The sequence below is a fragment of the Gigantopelta aegis genome, chromosome 6 (genome assembly GCF_016097555.1).
Source record: "Gigantopelta aegis isolate Gae_Host chromosome 6, Gae_host_genome, whole genome shotgun sequence".
NCBI classification, from domain to species: domain Eukaryota; kingdom Metazoa; phylum Mollusca; class Gastropoda; order Neomphalida; family Peltospiridae; genus Gigantopelta; species Gigantopelta aegis.
In genome coordinates this window covers 18,336,991-18,353,838 of record NC_054704.1, presented here as the reverse complement: position 1 = coordinate 18,353,838, position 16,848 = coordinate 18,336,991, and the positions used below count along the sequence as shown (strand labels likewise).

The window sequence follows — 16,848 nt, the reverse complement described above, 5'->3', positions numbered from 1 at the left end:
ATAAGTTTATGTTTCCGGGAACGTGCGATGTAGGGTAGATCGGCTTTTGAAAAACATTTTCAAACTACATTCACCACTAAGGATCCATATAAATGTTCAGGCGCAGATTATGCTTTAGGTAAGGATGGGGGTCCGAAACAATATTTAAATGTTCATAATTTGAAATTATAAATTTTATGTGGACATCAGTTTAGATCTACGTGGTGTGGTTGGGGGGGGGGGGGGGGGCGGGGGGGGTCCGTGCAATTGGGAAACCCCTCATAACCCGCCCCTGATGTTATGTATGTACTCTTTTCACGTAGATATTAATAATAAAAAAATAGATCGAAAAACAAATTAGGGACAGCCTGTTTTTTCTAAGTATGGTCGGGTTCCCGGAAATACACAATGTTTTGTAGACCTAAGTTGGAATTTTAATACGATTTGTTATTATGGATACATTATCACCTTGTTGTAGCTGACATACACGGTTATATTTGAATGCTTAATCCTGTTAATACTGAAACATATATATATCTATTCAACATGAAACCAAGATAATCTGATGTGCAAGTTTTATCAAGATTATTTCACAGACAAAACTGATGCTCATTTAATAAATTCACATAGTTAAATGTTAATGTTATTTATTTACTAAAACACAGTTTGTAGGCATACGATAGGCATGTATTGTATATATTATATACAACATATAATAATAGTCACAAAACGGGGACAAATCATCAGTACGGTGTAAATCAATCGTACACCTTTGTAGTTCGCATGTATACTTAGATACACACAAACATGCAGACGCACATACATACACACACACACCACCCAGAGAGAGAGAGAGAGAGAGAGAGAGGGACCCATCCTTTTTCGTTAAAGGTGACCCTGTATGGGTGATATTACCCCCCCCCCCCCCTTAAATTGCTATTTATTGTGATGAAAATAAACACGGTAACTCAATTAAATTTGTAATTTTGACTTAGATTTGAAAAAAAAACCAACCCCACAATTATATTTTTTGGTTTGTTATTTACTAGTATAGCACGTCTTTATTGACCACCCATTTATTAAAGTTTAGAAACATTTTTCAACGAAACTTTGGTAACTCTGTCAGCATAGATAAACCGCCGCGTTCATCTCGTTAAATCCGCCTGCAATCTCATCAACACACGATGTAAAGTAGACAGCATGCTGCGTTAATCCTTACAGAAAGTACTTACCACGAACGAGTAGGCCACGTGCTGTAGACCTAATCCTGCGGTTAATCCTTTAACTTGAATGACTGAGATCCGACTGCGGAATTACGATAGCCATGTAGCAGTAAACACACAGTTCATAGGCGTTACAAATAGTTGTATAATATTATACATGCACAAAACACATTTTATTATTATTTTATGTAAAAAGAAAGTTTACATTGTATGCAGAATGGTGAAAATATTCAATGTAATAATAATTGGTTTAATAGAAAAATATATGTATAAAACAAAACTATCATCTCTCTGCATAGCATAGAACGAACATACGAAAATTAAATGATACATTTTTCAACAACTGTCATAAATTAAAGCTAAAGAAAGCTAATTAAAAGGGTTGGGAGGGGGGTGGGGGGGGGCAAACCTGTTTGGTATATTACATTGTTAGGTATTTGCAAAAAATTAATGAAATCAAACAATATACTTCAATCTAAACACGATGGCGCCAAAAACGCCTTCTTCAAGCTTACCAAGCTTATCAAAACCTTTGTTACAGATTATCGCCCAATCAGTATGGTGTCTTCATATCACTGTCTTAGTGCTGTGCTAGTATGCTAGACAGCTGTAGAACCTCCTAGTGTTGTTAGTACTTAGTGCTAGACAGCTGCTGATAGTGTTGTACTAAGCACGCAGCAGTAGAGGCGGGTAAAACCGTCATCTGCAGCAAATCCTCATCATCTGGAGATTTAGGGCGTTTCATGCCCACAGCACAAGAGGAATTGGCGAGTTATCACTGTCACACGGTAAAGCGAAGGTGCACCTACTGAAAACAATTCCTAATTGAAATAAAGTTAATATTTTGTATTAAAGCTGTTAGAAACAGTGTACTAAATATCTCAGAACGTAAACGCATAGAATAGTGGCACCTTACATTGAAGCTACTTGCGTGAATACAGGGTATCAATCGGAATTTACGAGATCTCTAAACACACCATAAGCCTTCAGTTTTGCAAACAGACAAAAAATCAAAACCCAACCAAAAAAATAACACCCCCTCCACAAAAACAAAAAAAAACATAGAAGAAGTCCCCAAACATATTATCAGCTGTCTTAAGTTTAAAAAAAAAATTGTAGGTGCATTTCTGAAAAAGTGTTCCGATAATGTACAAAGTACTCCATAATAATAATCCATATTTTCGTCACAACTAGGCGATTTTGAGACGTCACTATAATTTTGACAAGACAGGGAATCGTTAATTATAACAAACATTTATGTCTAATTCTCAGCGTCTGTTTCAAAATATTAAATTTAATTATTTTTTTCTTCTTCTTCTGTTTTAGGTATCACTGCTCAGCACCCTGAAGAAACCATACTCCGCTCCTTCCAGCTATGTATCGCAGCGATGTGGGGATCTATTGGCATCTGGCACGTCACCGAAGGGTCACTCCCACAGGGAGTCACCGATTCCGAGGCATTATGGGCAGGCTATGGCGTCTTTCTCCTCATCTCTTTGCTCTTTGTTATGGGGTCTCTCATACACAAGTCGAAATTCACCGCAGTTCTTGCCCTTGGTTTTTCTCTCGCCTGCATATTTGAAATCGCGTCTCTATGGCGTCCCCTTCGTGGCACCGCCGCTGCCTACTACATCCTTCTAACCGCCCTGGCCTTCTACAGCATATGCGGTATGATGCTGGCCAGATTCAAAACACGAAACAACCCGGATGTACATGAAGCGATAACGCCTCATGGCCAGCAAGTGTCCAGAGATTACCTCCCTTTGGTCATGCGATGAACACGTTGGCGTTTGCCGTTTACGCGGGAAGCGTCACGGGCGTGTATAACTTACCCAACAGGGAGTTCAGCTGGGTTATCTGCGCCGGGATCTTCCAGACAGTGGCGGCTGTGGTGGCTGTCAGACGAGGCGATGGGTACAATGGCTTCTATTTCTTCCTCTATGGGATGTTCTGGACAGCCAACTCTTACAATCTGGTTTACGAATACGTCACAGGCGTGACTCTTCCACCTCTCATTGCCGTGGGAGTCATATATGTTGTTATATTCTTTGTTATTTCCATAATTTCACTGACAAAAGAGCTCTATCAGTTTCTTCAGAATATTTCTTTCTGCATAATGTGCGTTGCGTTTTGCGTCGACGGCAACAGGGGAGTGTTCTTAGGAGCTATGGGCTGGGTATGTTTAATCTTTTCTCTGTATGCATTAGCAGCACACATCAGTCGGGTTAGGAATACTCAGTACAAACTCCCACTTGGCATGCGTATTATTGAATCTGCAACGCTTAAGAACTTCTTCAAAGACAAATGTCTGTGTTGTGCAAGGTGTCTATATGGAAAACTGAAAGAAAATAATTCCTCAAACTCGCTGTTTTCCAAGAATTTTATGTTGGGCCAGTCGAAATACTTGGATCTCGACGCCGTGGGTTTTGCCCTTAACGCAGTTTCTGGTCTGGCTATCCTTTGGCTGCCGAATGGCTTCCTTGTGATGCCATGGGTTATTGGTTTTGGAGGAATTCCTCAGATGATCGTAGCATCCGTTAGCTTTTCTCGAGGACTGACGTTTGAAAGTATTGCCTTCTTCACAATGGGGTCTCTTTGGCTTATCTGGGGTCCGGCTAGAGGGGTTGGGGTTCTTACACTTGACAACAACGTGGCGGCAGCTGTGGGCGCCATTGCCTTCTTCATTGTTGGTCTTCTCCTGCTGAGTCTGTCCACACTGATTAACAAAGCCTGGTTCCTGCTCATGCTGGTGTTCGACCTCGTCGTGCTTGCACTCATCCTCAGAACCCTTGCCATACCCGGGTCTCAGATCTACGAAATTGTCATCATGATCATATTCGTTGTCGTCTGCTTCTACTGTTTCGCCGCATCTGCTCTGAAGGTTGTCTGGGGTCGGGATGTCCTCCCCGTGGGCAAGCCAATCGTCCAGGTCAGCAAGATCCACTCGCAGGGAGACCGGGCCGTGTGGGCAGACGCCAAACGACAGAGTGGGGTCAAAACTATTGGCGGTAAGTGATGCATTGTGGGTAACAACACTGAAGAAAACAATTGCTAGTTTGGGTCAATGGAAAGGAAGAGGGGTTCCTTTGATCTCATCATGTAGATTGTGTGTCGCAAGTACAAACATGTTAGACACTTAATAGTCACTAGATAAAATAAACTACTGGGGTGTCTTTAAACACACATTATGTTCTCTCCAATGTTTAGTGTTAACATAAAAACGCAGTACATATATTGGAACAGAAATAATGTCTTAATTATGTTCACCAGTATTGCAGAATAGTTTGTTGAAAAATGAGATAAGCCAGCAGGAATATTTAATTGTAAATAATTAATTAGAAATATGATACTAAAACTATATACTGATTGGGTTGTTGTTGTTTGTTGTTGTTGTTGTTGTTGTTGTTGCTGCTACTCCTGCTGTTATTGTTGTTGTTTCGTAAGATCCTTGCATGTTGTATGACTATGACCATGATTTGTTTTCACAGACATTATGAACAAGGGAGGAATTTGCGGAATCCCTACTGACGTGGTTTATGTGTTGGTGGCCGCTGTCAAGTTCCCTAAGGCAATTGAGGTAAGAAGACTACACTCTAAAACATACAGTTTATCTGACTAGTCGTTACAGATTTTCGAAGCTATCTTAGCGCTATGATAGCATAAACCGTCGTATGTATACGTCGTTGTGACGTCATATCTTACGACGGTCTTATTATATCGTAGCGCTAAGATAACTTACAAAATCTCTAGCCAGGTTCGTCGTCACAAACGAGTAAAAATTCTGGTGGACGAGTTAAAAATATATATATATTGCCATCAGTCTCGTGAGCGGCTACCTGTATGTTTCATCCAAAAAATATTAAATATTACTATAGAGTGAACACAAATCGCTGGAAAAGATATTTCAACATTTTATGGTTTCGCTAGATAGTCATTTGAAGGTGCATTTAAATTATAGCAATATTTTACTGCACAAGTAAATTTTGGTTGATACTGGTCCGTCGGAGTAGTAAGATAGACACAAACACGGTATATAACACACTTTAATGCTCCATTTAACTTCCCAACAATTTATATTCACGGGCTATAGAGCAGAGGGTGGGTCTAGATTGTGACAGGCAGAATATCTAGGGGATTTGAATCATGCTCCCCGAAAAATATATTAAAAAAACAAACAAGCTGGAGGGTTTCGACTACCGACCCCCTTCCCTACATACGCGTTCGATTTAAACACGTTAGTTATGGGTATGGCGTTATGGAATTGAATGCAACCACAGTCAACATGGGGGTATGGGGGGGGGGGGGGGGGGGGGGGGGGGCTTCCCTAGAAAGAAAATGGATTAAGTTTAGGGTAAGGGTTAAGAAAATAATAAAGTAATGATAAGAGTAATTAATTTTGTCAAAAGGTTAACTTTAAAAAAAAACATCTGTAAAAGAAATTTGGGTATGGCACCATACCCGTTTTACACTGGCAGAAACCCTGCACGTATAGAACAGAAAAACAAATAATACAGTTATGGTGACTGTTTTTGAATCTCCATTTGTAGAGAGCTTACAACACCAAGAAAGAAGCCGATGACCGACCCATGTCGATGTGGATCTCTAGACGAGAACAGCTGGCGGCTGGGCGTGAACTCTTTGGAGAACTGCTCTGGGACTTCATGGACGAAATCTGGCCGGGAACAGTCAGCTTGGTCTTGCCAAAAGGTACACCATAATTAAAATATATAAATATATTCTTTAATGAAGAGGTCTTTATGCTGTCAACGTCCGTTCGAATTCAGGATTTTATCGACACCTTTATTGGAAGATTAGTATGTAAGGTGAATTGTAAATTGTAATCGAGTTTAATTTAAGAATACATGTATATAACAGTATGTCAGATTAAGAACAAAAATCTGGCCCGGTTATATTCACTGACAAGGTCTAGTAGAATAGGCGTGCCTGGATTTTTATTGTGTGTCCCCGTACAAGAAATAAGAGGACGTCGCTGTTGCTCGTAACGTTAAAGCGTTAACGTCATTGACTGTCAAATTATAGTTGCCATGCAGTACCATGCAGTAGATTCTAATATCATCAAGTACTTTTTGTAGTGTGTGTGGTGGTAATTTTTTTGGTTGGTTGTTTGGATTATTATTTATTTTATTTATTTATTTTATTTTATTTATTTATTTTGCCCATTTTTTTTTTTTTTTTTTTATGACTGTTATACAAAAACTGTGTTTGTATTTTCTAGGACCATGGATGGACAGTCTTGGGATCGGTAGTGCTGAGAAGTATATCGGCCGACCAGACAGCATCGCGGTGCGGATGCCGGACAACACGGTGACGTCAGCCCTGATAGACCTGACGGGACCAGTCGCCACTACGTCTGCCAACCCGACCGGCGAGGCAGACACAACACACCACCTACAGGTGCTCGCCAAGCTCGGGCTGGAGAATGTAAGTCGTCTGCCTTTGTAAGCCTTTGTAAGTCGTCTACCTTTGTAAGTCGTCTACCTCTGTAAGTCGTCTACCTCTGTAAGTCGTCTGTTTTTATAAGTCGTCTGCCTTTGTAAGTTGTCTGACTTTGTAAGTCGTCTGCCTTTATAAGTCGTCTGCCTTTATAAGTCGTCTGTTTTATAAGTCGTCTGCCTTTGTAAGCCTTTGTAAGTCGTCTGCTTTTATAAGTCGTCTACCTTTGTAAGCCTTTGTAAGTTGTCTGCCTTTGTAAGTCGTCTGCTTTCATAAGCCTCTGTAAGTTGTCTGCCTTTGTAAGTCGTCTGCTTTTATAAGCCTTTATAAGTTGTCTATCTTTGTAAGTCGTCTGCTTTTATAAGCCTTTGTAAGTTGTCTGCCTTTGTAAGTCGTCTGTTTTTATAAGCCTTTATAAGTTGTCTACCTTTGTAAGTCGTCTGCTTTTGTAAGCCTTTATAAGTTGTCTATCTTTGTAAGTCGTTTGCTTTTGTAAGCCTTTGTAAGTCGTCTACCTTTGTAAGTCGTCTGCCTTTGTAACTTGTCTGCCTTTGTAACTCGTCTGCCTTTGTAAGTCATCTTACTTTACATCGGAGCCAAGATGTAGCTCAGTCCGTAGAACGGTTGTCTTAGTTGCTTTGGTCGCAGGATCGAACCTCATCGATGACCCCCATTCGCTGATCTGATCTGGTGTGTGTGGTTTTTTAACAGTGCACAGCGACTAGTATATCAAAGGCTGTGGCATGTACGGTCTGTGAAATGGTGCATATAAAAGATCCATTGCTGCTAACTGGAAAATGTAGCGGGTTTCCTCTGAAGACTACGAGTTAAAATTACAAAATGTTTGACATCCAATAGCCGATCATTAATTAATCAATGTGCTCTAGTGGTGTCGTTAAACAAAACAAACTTTTATTTTCCTTTAAACCATTCGCGATTTTTTGAGAACATATTAAGTTAAAGCCGCCTAGTTTTAGGCAACGTAAAATATATGTATCCGTTTAAATTGGAACAATACACACGTCATCTACGTGCACATTGTTATTATAATTTTTTTTGCAATATATAACATATTGTTTTTTATTCTCCAGTGTGATGGAATCTTGTGCAGTGGACCCGCTCCTGAAAACTCTGCGTCTACTGTAGTCGACTGCCGAAATGTTCAGACTGGACAACTGGGTTTCTTCCGAATCGGCATCGTGAAGAGAACGTACGTGGAATCCGTGTTCAATCGAGTCCTCAACAAACACCGCAGTAAAACGACGGGTCTCGCTCCAGCCATTTCTACAGAATCCATCAGTGACAACGACAGCGGCGTTGGGGCAGGGGACGCTGCGGAGGGCGCCGACACGGACAACAACGACACCACCCAGAGCATCAGTGACGACAGCGGGAGTCGACATTACGAGAAGGAAAACGTCGGTGGCGGCGGCGGTCACGTGAATCCGGCGTTTGAAGGAGACGAAGAGACAGGCAATGGCGGACGCGCCAATCCCAGCTACGAATCGGTGTTTCTTGAAGTCCCAGACAGGATCGACGAATCGGGCGATTCAGCGATGGTCGATGTCAGATCAGACTTCTACGAGAGAAATGTCGATGACGAGGGAACGGAGAATGGTTCCGATTGGTCAGAGAATCCTTACGAACCAATGACAAAATTCCCATCCGGGGCTCTGCGAGCCCGATCTACCAATCAGATTGGAGGTAACAAAAATTGGACTCTTTCAACTCCAGATGCTAAAGTTCGTATTAATCCTATTTACAAACCAAGTGAAGCGAACGATGAAGTGTCTAAATTATGAAGAATACATTTAGTGAATGAACTATTATGGGAAGAAACTATTGATAAGTAAAAAATAACTGTGAAGCATCTAGCGCAGTGCTTGAATTGAGAAAAGCGAGTGTCCACTACAGAACACTGATGTTAAGGGTTGATTAAGACATGAAAGATTCTTATTCACATCTAGTCGGTTCTCAAGATGAAGGTACAGCAAGAAGTACAACTGTGATAATGTATGTTCAAAGACAAGGTCACACAGTCCGTTAATCTACTAAATATTGACTGAAAATATATCCATTTTATACGTTCCATGAAGTACTTGTTACAAATATAAATGTGTATACTAACAGCTATCCAATCAGCTATATATTTGTCATTTCGGTATTTTGGTAAATAATTGAATTATAGATACGTAGCCATAATTATATACTAGTATATTTTTTATATCCGTTTATATCTAACGCTATTTTATGTGTTTGGAAAGCGGCTTATGATAGCCAGCGTTAGCTGAAGAGAGAACGTACGCACAGTATATATTTCAAATTATCGGTACGACTCAATTCTTTACTAGGTCAACTACCGTGTGATCCGGTCTTTAATGAACTGCATTTTATTTTCTATTTGTTCTTTTTTCTTTTCGATTTTATATATAAAGGTATTTCTTTATTTTGTTTGACGGTGATCCCTCCATAACGAGATACTGGTGCATGTAGCTCGAGTGTCCTCTAAGCGTTATGCTATTATTGTCATATATAACAGAAAACGCTAGAGAACACTCGAGCTATGGTGCATGGAACTCGCCTCGTATATATCGTCAGTGGCGTAGTGCTATCAAGCTCTACAGTGTCTCAAGCTTTTCCTTTTGTTTCGAAAATTAATTTTGAAATCTCACGCCAGATGTGTCTTTCAAAATATATTTTGTCATAAACCTCAAAGAGATAATTTGGATTTCATTAAAGTAATAGAGGTAAGAATATTATATACTGTATATATGTTGAATGGCTTGTAAATACTTATGTGACTTTATACATGTTTATACTATATATATTAAAGAACTTTCCTCAGTTAATCTTTAGACTTTGTTTTATGTTTACAAAGTGTTACTGGTAAGCATGGTTCCTTTGATCCATTGTACCAACGGAAAAAAAGAGAAACAAGTTTGTTTTGTTTAACGACACCACTAGAGCACATTGATTAAATAATCATCGGCTATTGGATGTCAAACATTTGGTAATTCTGACTCGTAATCATCAGAGGAAACCCGCTACATTTTTCCTAATGCAGCAAGGGATGTTTTATATGCACCACCCTACAGGCAGGATAGCACATACCACGGCCTTTGTTATACCAGTCGTGGTGCACTGGCGGGATCTAGTTCAGTCGGCAGAGCGCCCGTCTGAGGTGCCTTGTCCTTGTACGGAGGATCGATATGATTGATGACAGTGGACCTGTTTCAACTGTATCTATTGAAATAAAAGAGTCTCTCCCGTTGACAACCTAGTTCAGTCGGCAGAGCGCCCGTATTGTTACGACTGGTTTATCAAAAACCGTGGTATGTGCTGTGCTGTCTGTGATAAATTGAACATAAAAAATCCCTTGCTACATTAGGAAAAATGTTGCAGGTTTCCTATGAAGACTATAACTTCATAAGATTATATAAATTGTTGATATCCAATAGCTGATGATTAATAAATCAAACTTTTAACTTTTTGACACTGGAAGACTTTGTATCATATTTGGCTATAATAACCCGGGAATATGGGTGGGACGTAGCCCAATGGTAAATCGATCGCTTGATGCGCATTCAGTCTGGGATCGATCCCCGTTGGTGGGGCCATTGGGCTATTTCACGTTCCAGCCAGTGCACCACAGTTGGTGTAATAAAGGCCATAGTATATACTATCTTGTCTGTTGGGTGGCGCATATAAACGATTCCTCGCTGCTAATCGAAAATAATAGCCCATTGTGTGATGGCAGCAGGTTTCCTCTCTCATTATCTGTGTGGTCCTTAACCATTATGTCCAACACCATATAACCATAATTTAAATATGTGCTATGCGTCGTTCAATAGACTTATTTCTTCCTTCCTTCCTTTAGGGTACAGTAACACAGGGTCTTCTCTAGCCAGACAACAAGGGCGCTTTTATACTAAAGGGTACGAACTTGTGAACTATCCTATAATATACTCTCTTGGAAAACGTACATTATCTTTAAAACAAATCCTGAGACATTTTAAGCAATCAGTTCCACCATGCTCAAAGTGTAGTGAAGCTAAACTATCAGAGGAAGCGGTGTGTGGTGATGGTTGGGTGTGTGTGTGTGTGTGTGGGGCTAGTGCGGTTCGCAGTCGATCAAAGCTGTATATATATATTTCAATGCATTCAAAGACTAAACTTGGAGTAAATTCAGTAAAGCATTATCTTCAATATCATTAGATACTATTTAAAATACTAACTTGTCAAAATTCGTATTTCTATATTTAATTATTTTGTCACCACTTCTTCATTTTTTAAAATCTGTGCAGGTATTTTGAATTATATGAGTATATTTTCACGAAGAACAGATGTTGTCATCTTGTCATTATAAAATACCTATTGTATAATTCCCACATGCTATCGTTTGACGGCCTCGTAATAAGGGGTGGGACGTAGCCCAGTGGTAAAGCGTTCGCAGGGCTATTCCACCCGATGGTACATAATTTGTTGTCAGGGACGAGGCTTGCCGAGTCCCTGACATCATATTATGTACCCGAGGGTGGAATACCCCTGTCCAGAATGGATACATAATGGAGGATTATTTTTCTCCCACCCAGTAGCCTAGATGAAAAACAAGCATTTTGGGAAAAAGTGAAAAACCTACATTATCTTACAATAAAATAATCATAACCATTGAAAAGATCGTACCCAGAAATGGTTTATACTAAAAGTATAAACCGAAAATGATAGTATAATTTCATTATGACAGCCGGTTTCCTTGTTTTTATGAAATATAAAAAGCATTTGTTGTGTTATTTTACCGTTTATGTGACGTCACCCAATATTAATATGAGCTCAAACAACAGAAGTCACGTGATCATGCAAGACCGATTTATTCCGTATGGGCTGACGTCATGGAATACACCTGCCTTGCATGGCTAGGATGGGAGAAATAAAAGATCCCTTGCTGCTAATCGAAAAGAGTAGCCCATGAAGTGGCGACAGCGGGTTTCCTCTCTATATAGCTGTGTGGTCCTTAACCATATGTTCGACGCCATATAACCATAAATAAAATGTGTTGAGTGCGTCGTTAAATAAAACATTTCCTTCCTTCTTTGCCTTGTAATAAAGTTTCAAGTGTCTAATGGCGTATAGTATACTCTGAGTCTTGAACAGGCTCGTTAGATACACTTTCAACTAAATCGATGGCGGCAGTGCAGATCCAAGGGGAGGATGCTGGGGTTGCGCACTGCACAAAAACAAATTCCATGTGTTTAGCAGGTAAAAAAAACACCCACTATGCATTTATTTGTTTTCAGTGGGCAGTACCAGTAATATCTTGGTCAGCTTGGCATTTCTGTGGAAGATTACCATTTAGATAATATTTGTTGGTATATTTTTACATACTGCCAACATGTGCTCTTTTTAAACGAGATCGAACCATCTCGGTGGATCCATTCAACTGATTGGGGTTTTCTCGTTCCAACCAAAGGTTAAAAGTTAAGGTTTGTTTTGTTGACACCACTAGAGCACATTGATTAATTTATCATCGGTTATTGAATGTCAAACATTTGGTAATTCTGACTCGTAGTTATCAGAGGAAACCGCTACATATTTTCTAATGTAGCAAGGAATCTTTTATATGCACTTTCCCACAGACAAAAAAGCACATACCACGGCCTTAGATCAGTTGTGGTGCACTGATTGGAACAAGTAAAACAAAATATATCATTTGAATGGATCCACCGAGGTAATTCGATCCTGCGACGCATGCACCTCAGGTGAGCGCTTAGCCGACAGAGCGAAATTTCGCCCTCATTCCAACCAGTGCAACACGACTGGTCAAAGGCCGTGGTAAGTGCTTTCCTGTCTGTGGGAAAGTGCATTTAAAAGATCCCTTGCTGCTAATGGAAAAATGTAACGGGCTTCCTCTGTTGACTACGAATTACTAAATGTTTGACATCTTATGATTAATTAATCAGTGCTCTAGTGGTATTGTTAAAAAAAAAAACTTTAAAAGTTTTAAACGCTGCATTCTCTCACTGAATACTGGATATGTCCGTAGGATTGGATTGGATGACATATTAACGTGCCTATATTCAATTAAGGTTCAAGCACGTCTCTCCCGGGAACAATCTCTTAGACTTAGCCAGTGACTGGGTTCGGGACAGAAGGGGGGGGGGGGGGGGGGGGGGGGGTGAATTGGAAATGGACAGAATTTTGGAATAGCAATTAGTGAAAAAGATAATAATATATATATATTATTTTTTAATTAAAAAGTTAACTAGTAAAAAATAAAAAGGAATTGATTGCTCGGCCGAATATTTATATATTTTGGAGCATTTTAGAAGGACAGTCCAAAAATAAACGAGAGAAGGAAGAGAGGATCGGACTATTTAATCATATATCTGTATGTCCACATGTGTGGCCTCGTTAAGGCCGTTAAGGTGTACAGGTTGGCCGTAGAAAAATCTAGAATCCACCACTAGGGTGGGGAACCGGGTGGTGGGTGTGTGTATAAAAACGTCCGCAGATCAGGCCACTTACTGGGGTTGGGGCTAAAGACATATGGGGTCGAATTTACCAAACCTGATTTTATCTTACACATGTGTAACTACATACATTTACAATGCTTAAACACCTGCGTTTGAGAAAAACAGGCATCGTAAATTCGTCCCATGCAACATTGTTAGGTTTTTTAATTATACTCATGTGTGCTCTTTAACAGAGGTTCTTGGGACACATAAGTTCGCTTCACTACCCAGGGCCGTAGCTAGGTTTTTTTGTTGGGGGGGGGGGGGGGGGGGGGGGGGACAACTGAGTAGTTAATAGTCTAAAACTCTTTAAACAGTTATGAAGAGAATTTTTTTTAAGTTTCTATAATTTTTTCCGGATTTGTTTTTGCTACGGCCCTGCTACCACTATAATACTAAAGTGAGCAAGCGTACCTTACCCCCCCCCCCCCCCCCCAAACTTTTCACCCTGGCTCTGACAAACCTGATTAACTGCAGACATAATTATCTGCAAAGGAACCAAACTTAAAGGTAAATTCTAAACACATTCATGACGAACGGGAACTCCTTTGAGTACGCGCCATATTATAGAAAGGGAAAGTGTAAGCTCGTGTTTTTCACTCGGGAATGTCAATATTGTGTTAACTAAAGGTCGAGGTGTCTGATTATTTGTAAAATAACGTTAAACATCCTGTTTGAAACTGAAATAGTGAAATATGTATGATGTAATGCTGTGACATGCTGCAGATGAGTCATAGAAACAATAAAATTATATCACTAGATAATTTATTTCATTGAATATTTTGAATTTTTTCTTGTCGACATTGGCGTCGATCCGGTTTTAACACTGTTTTAAAAAAATCTGAACATAAAAAACTAATAATCTATTATTGGTCTGTTACTATTATTATAAATAAGAAAAGGCGTCTAAGCCCCAGTCACATTGTCAGGTACTGGTGGCTAGGTTTTACTACGTTGTTAAAACGTAGTAAAACGGCAATATACGTAGTAAAACGTATTACATACGGATATATACGAAATGATGATTGCTCCAGCCACATTTGTTTTGAACATGTTCAAAATAAGCGTGGGGTTTCGATATACGTAGCATATACCAAATGGTTTTAATAAAATTACGGAATTATAACTTCTAAAAACTACACAAACTAATTGAAATAATAAAAATACAAAGTATATGTTGATGAAATTTGAACCTGCCACACAGATTCGCAATGACATTTGAAGCGTCGAAATTATAAGGATTTCAATTATCATTCCAAAAACTTAGTGTTTGTAATATTTTATGTGTTTAAAAAATCGATTGCGAAACGTGCATGATTAAATATCAAGGTGTATTTGTTGATCACAAACCCATTAGCCTGGAATTAGTAATCTACCCGGACACACCGTTATTATTCCCTTAGAATTAGAAAGTACCATATTATCATATCAATGCGTTTTACGGTAGGTGTGCCAGTAATCAGACAGGATTTCCGTGTACTAATATGGGTTAATGATAATTTAACAACGCACAAAGATTCAATATTATTCACTATTAAAATATCGATCTTGCTTTTGAGAATGCTAAAGAAAAGAAATATTTATTTGAAGACACTAATTACCAACTAACTTTTTATGATATGCACTTTTAACAAACATGATAGCACACACCACGACAATTGAGAGCTAATGGAGCTCAGCTTGAAATAATCGCCTGCTTCTATAAACAAAAATAAAGAAAGAAATGTTATATTTAACGACGCACTCAACACATTTTATTTACGGTTATATGGCGTTAGACATATGGTTAAGGACCACACAGATAATGAGAGAGGAAACCCGGTCGCCACTTCATGGGCTACCCTTTTCGATTAGCAGCAAGAGATTTTTTATATGCACCATCCCACAGACAGGGTAGTACATACCACGGTCTTTGATATACCAGTCGTGGTGCACTGGCTGGAACGAGAAATAGCCCAATGGGCCCACCGACGGGGATCGACCCAAACCGACCCCGCATCGAGCGAGTCCCGCCCCGCTACCACAAAGAAGAATTGATACTGCGATATATCACACTTAACGTGATATTGATAGTTCGTCTCATCATAATATACACTGACAGGGCTCGAAATAGGAAGTAATATATGGCCTGCTTGTTTTTTTGTTTTTTGTTTTTTTGCAGTTTTTTTGGTATGTGTGTGTGTGTGTGTTGTTGGGGGGGGGGGGGGGTTGTTGGGGGGGGGTTTTTTTTTTTTGTTTTGTTGTTGTTTGTTTTTGTTGTTGTTGTTTTTTGGGGGTTTTTTTGGGGGGGGTAAGTATCAGGACAAAACAAATATATTCTGCTCAGAAAACATATGTCCTGCTACAAATACGATAATACGGGGTTGATGGTAGGGTTTTGGACAGTGTGTAGGAAAATTAAGACCTCTGAGATATATTTTAGTGCATTGTGGAATTAAGTAAGTTTTTGGTAGCTTTAGCAGGTTAATTTCTATTTCGAGCCCTGATTTAGGCCTATGAGCATTTTCGTTTAATAGACCTCTTTCGCTACCTATTGCGCATGCGCGCGAAGAGTGACGTCCCTTGCCTAATTAGACGGAATCCAGGCTGAAAACAAATTGGGGGGGCATGATCGACAGATGTCATGAGCGTCGTGAGTAGCTTCGTAGGGGCTGTGAATCTCTAGCAACTAACGTACATATTTCGTATTAGATGGTATAATGGCAGCAAAAAACGGTCTACTAAAAAGTAAAGTTTGTTTTATTTAACGACGCCACTAGAGCACATTGATTTTTTATCTTATCATCGGCTATTGGACGTCAAACATATGGTCATTCTGACACTGGGTTTTTTAGAGGAAACCCGCTGTCGCCACATAGGCTACTCTTTTACGACAGGCAGCAAGGGATATTTTATTTGCGCTTCCCACAGGCAGGATAGCACAAACCATTGTTAAACCAGTTATGGATCACTGGTCGGTGCGGTCTACTAAAGTTTACATTGGAATGGTTTAAGACTAAACACAGAGAAACATTAACTTAGACGAAGTATCTGGAGCCGCCTGTCAAGGCTTTTAACAAGCAAAATTAAAATATTTATACAATAAAATGAACTTAATTGGAATGTATTTGCTACTTTTAACAATTAGAATTATAGTTATATTCACGCGGATTCCTAGTGATGTTTAATTCTCCACATATATAAAAAATCGGCCCGTTCCCTACATAAATGGAAGCTTGTACGTCTATGATAATGTGAGATCATTTATTGCTATCAAAACAACGGTTATTGTCGGCGGGATTCATATAACATAGCAATGGGTCGCTATGGTTTTCTAAAAGGACAGTTTAATGAAATGAGATTTATGTTTTAGGAAGAAGCATACCTGAACCACCAATACATACCGATAGTAATTTTAGATTTGATTAAACAAAGCAAAGCAAAAGCAAAGCAAAAGCAAAAGCAAAAGCAAAAGCAAAGCAAAGCAAAAGCAAAGCAAAGCAAAAGCAAAAGCAAAGCAAAGCAAAAGCAAAGCAAAGCAAAAGAAAAGCAAAGCAAAGCAAAAGCAAAGCAAAAGCAAAGCAAAGCAAAAGCAAAAGCAAAAGCAAAAGCAAAGCAAAGCAAAGCAAAGCAAAGCAAAACAAAAACTAAACAAAACAAAAAACAACAAACAGAAAACCCAACAACAAACTAAAAAAAAACAT

General features: G+C 39.3%; 1 protein-coding gene across 1 annotated transcript; it reads left to right on the top strand.

Moving 5' to 3' along the window:
* Positions 1-2,976: 2,976 nt before the first annotated feature.
* On the top strand, positions 2,977-9,397 carry LOC121374399. Its single transcript, XM_041501500.1, has 5 exons — positions 2,977-4,210; positions 4,691-4,779; positions 5,750-5,909; positions 6,439-6,644; positions 7,748-9,397. The coding sequence occupies exons 1-5, from the start codon at positions 2,977-2,979 to the stop codon at positions 8,456-8,458; spliced, it is 2,400 nt and encodes a 799-aa protein (XP_041357434.1). The 3' UTR covers positions 8,459-9,397.
* Positions 9,398-16,848: the final 7,451 nt, after the last annotated feature.

What these genes read in the sequence shown, in the direction of transcription:
- LOC121374399 (XM_041501500.1), top strand. Translation starts at nt 2,977, where the DNA reads ATGAACACGTTGGCGTTTGCCGTTTACGCGGGAAGCGTCACGGGCGTG. An exon ending in TGGGGTCAAAACTATTGGCG is followed by an intron (nt 4,211 to 4,690) that starts GTAAGTGATGCA and finishes TTGTTTTCACAG; the next exon opens with ACATTATGAACAAGGGAGGA. An exon ending in CCAAGCTCGGGCTGGAGAAT is followed by an intron (nt 6,645 to 7,747) that starts GTAAGTCGTCTG and finishes TTTATTCTCCAG; the next exon opens with TGTGATGGAATCTTGTGCAG.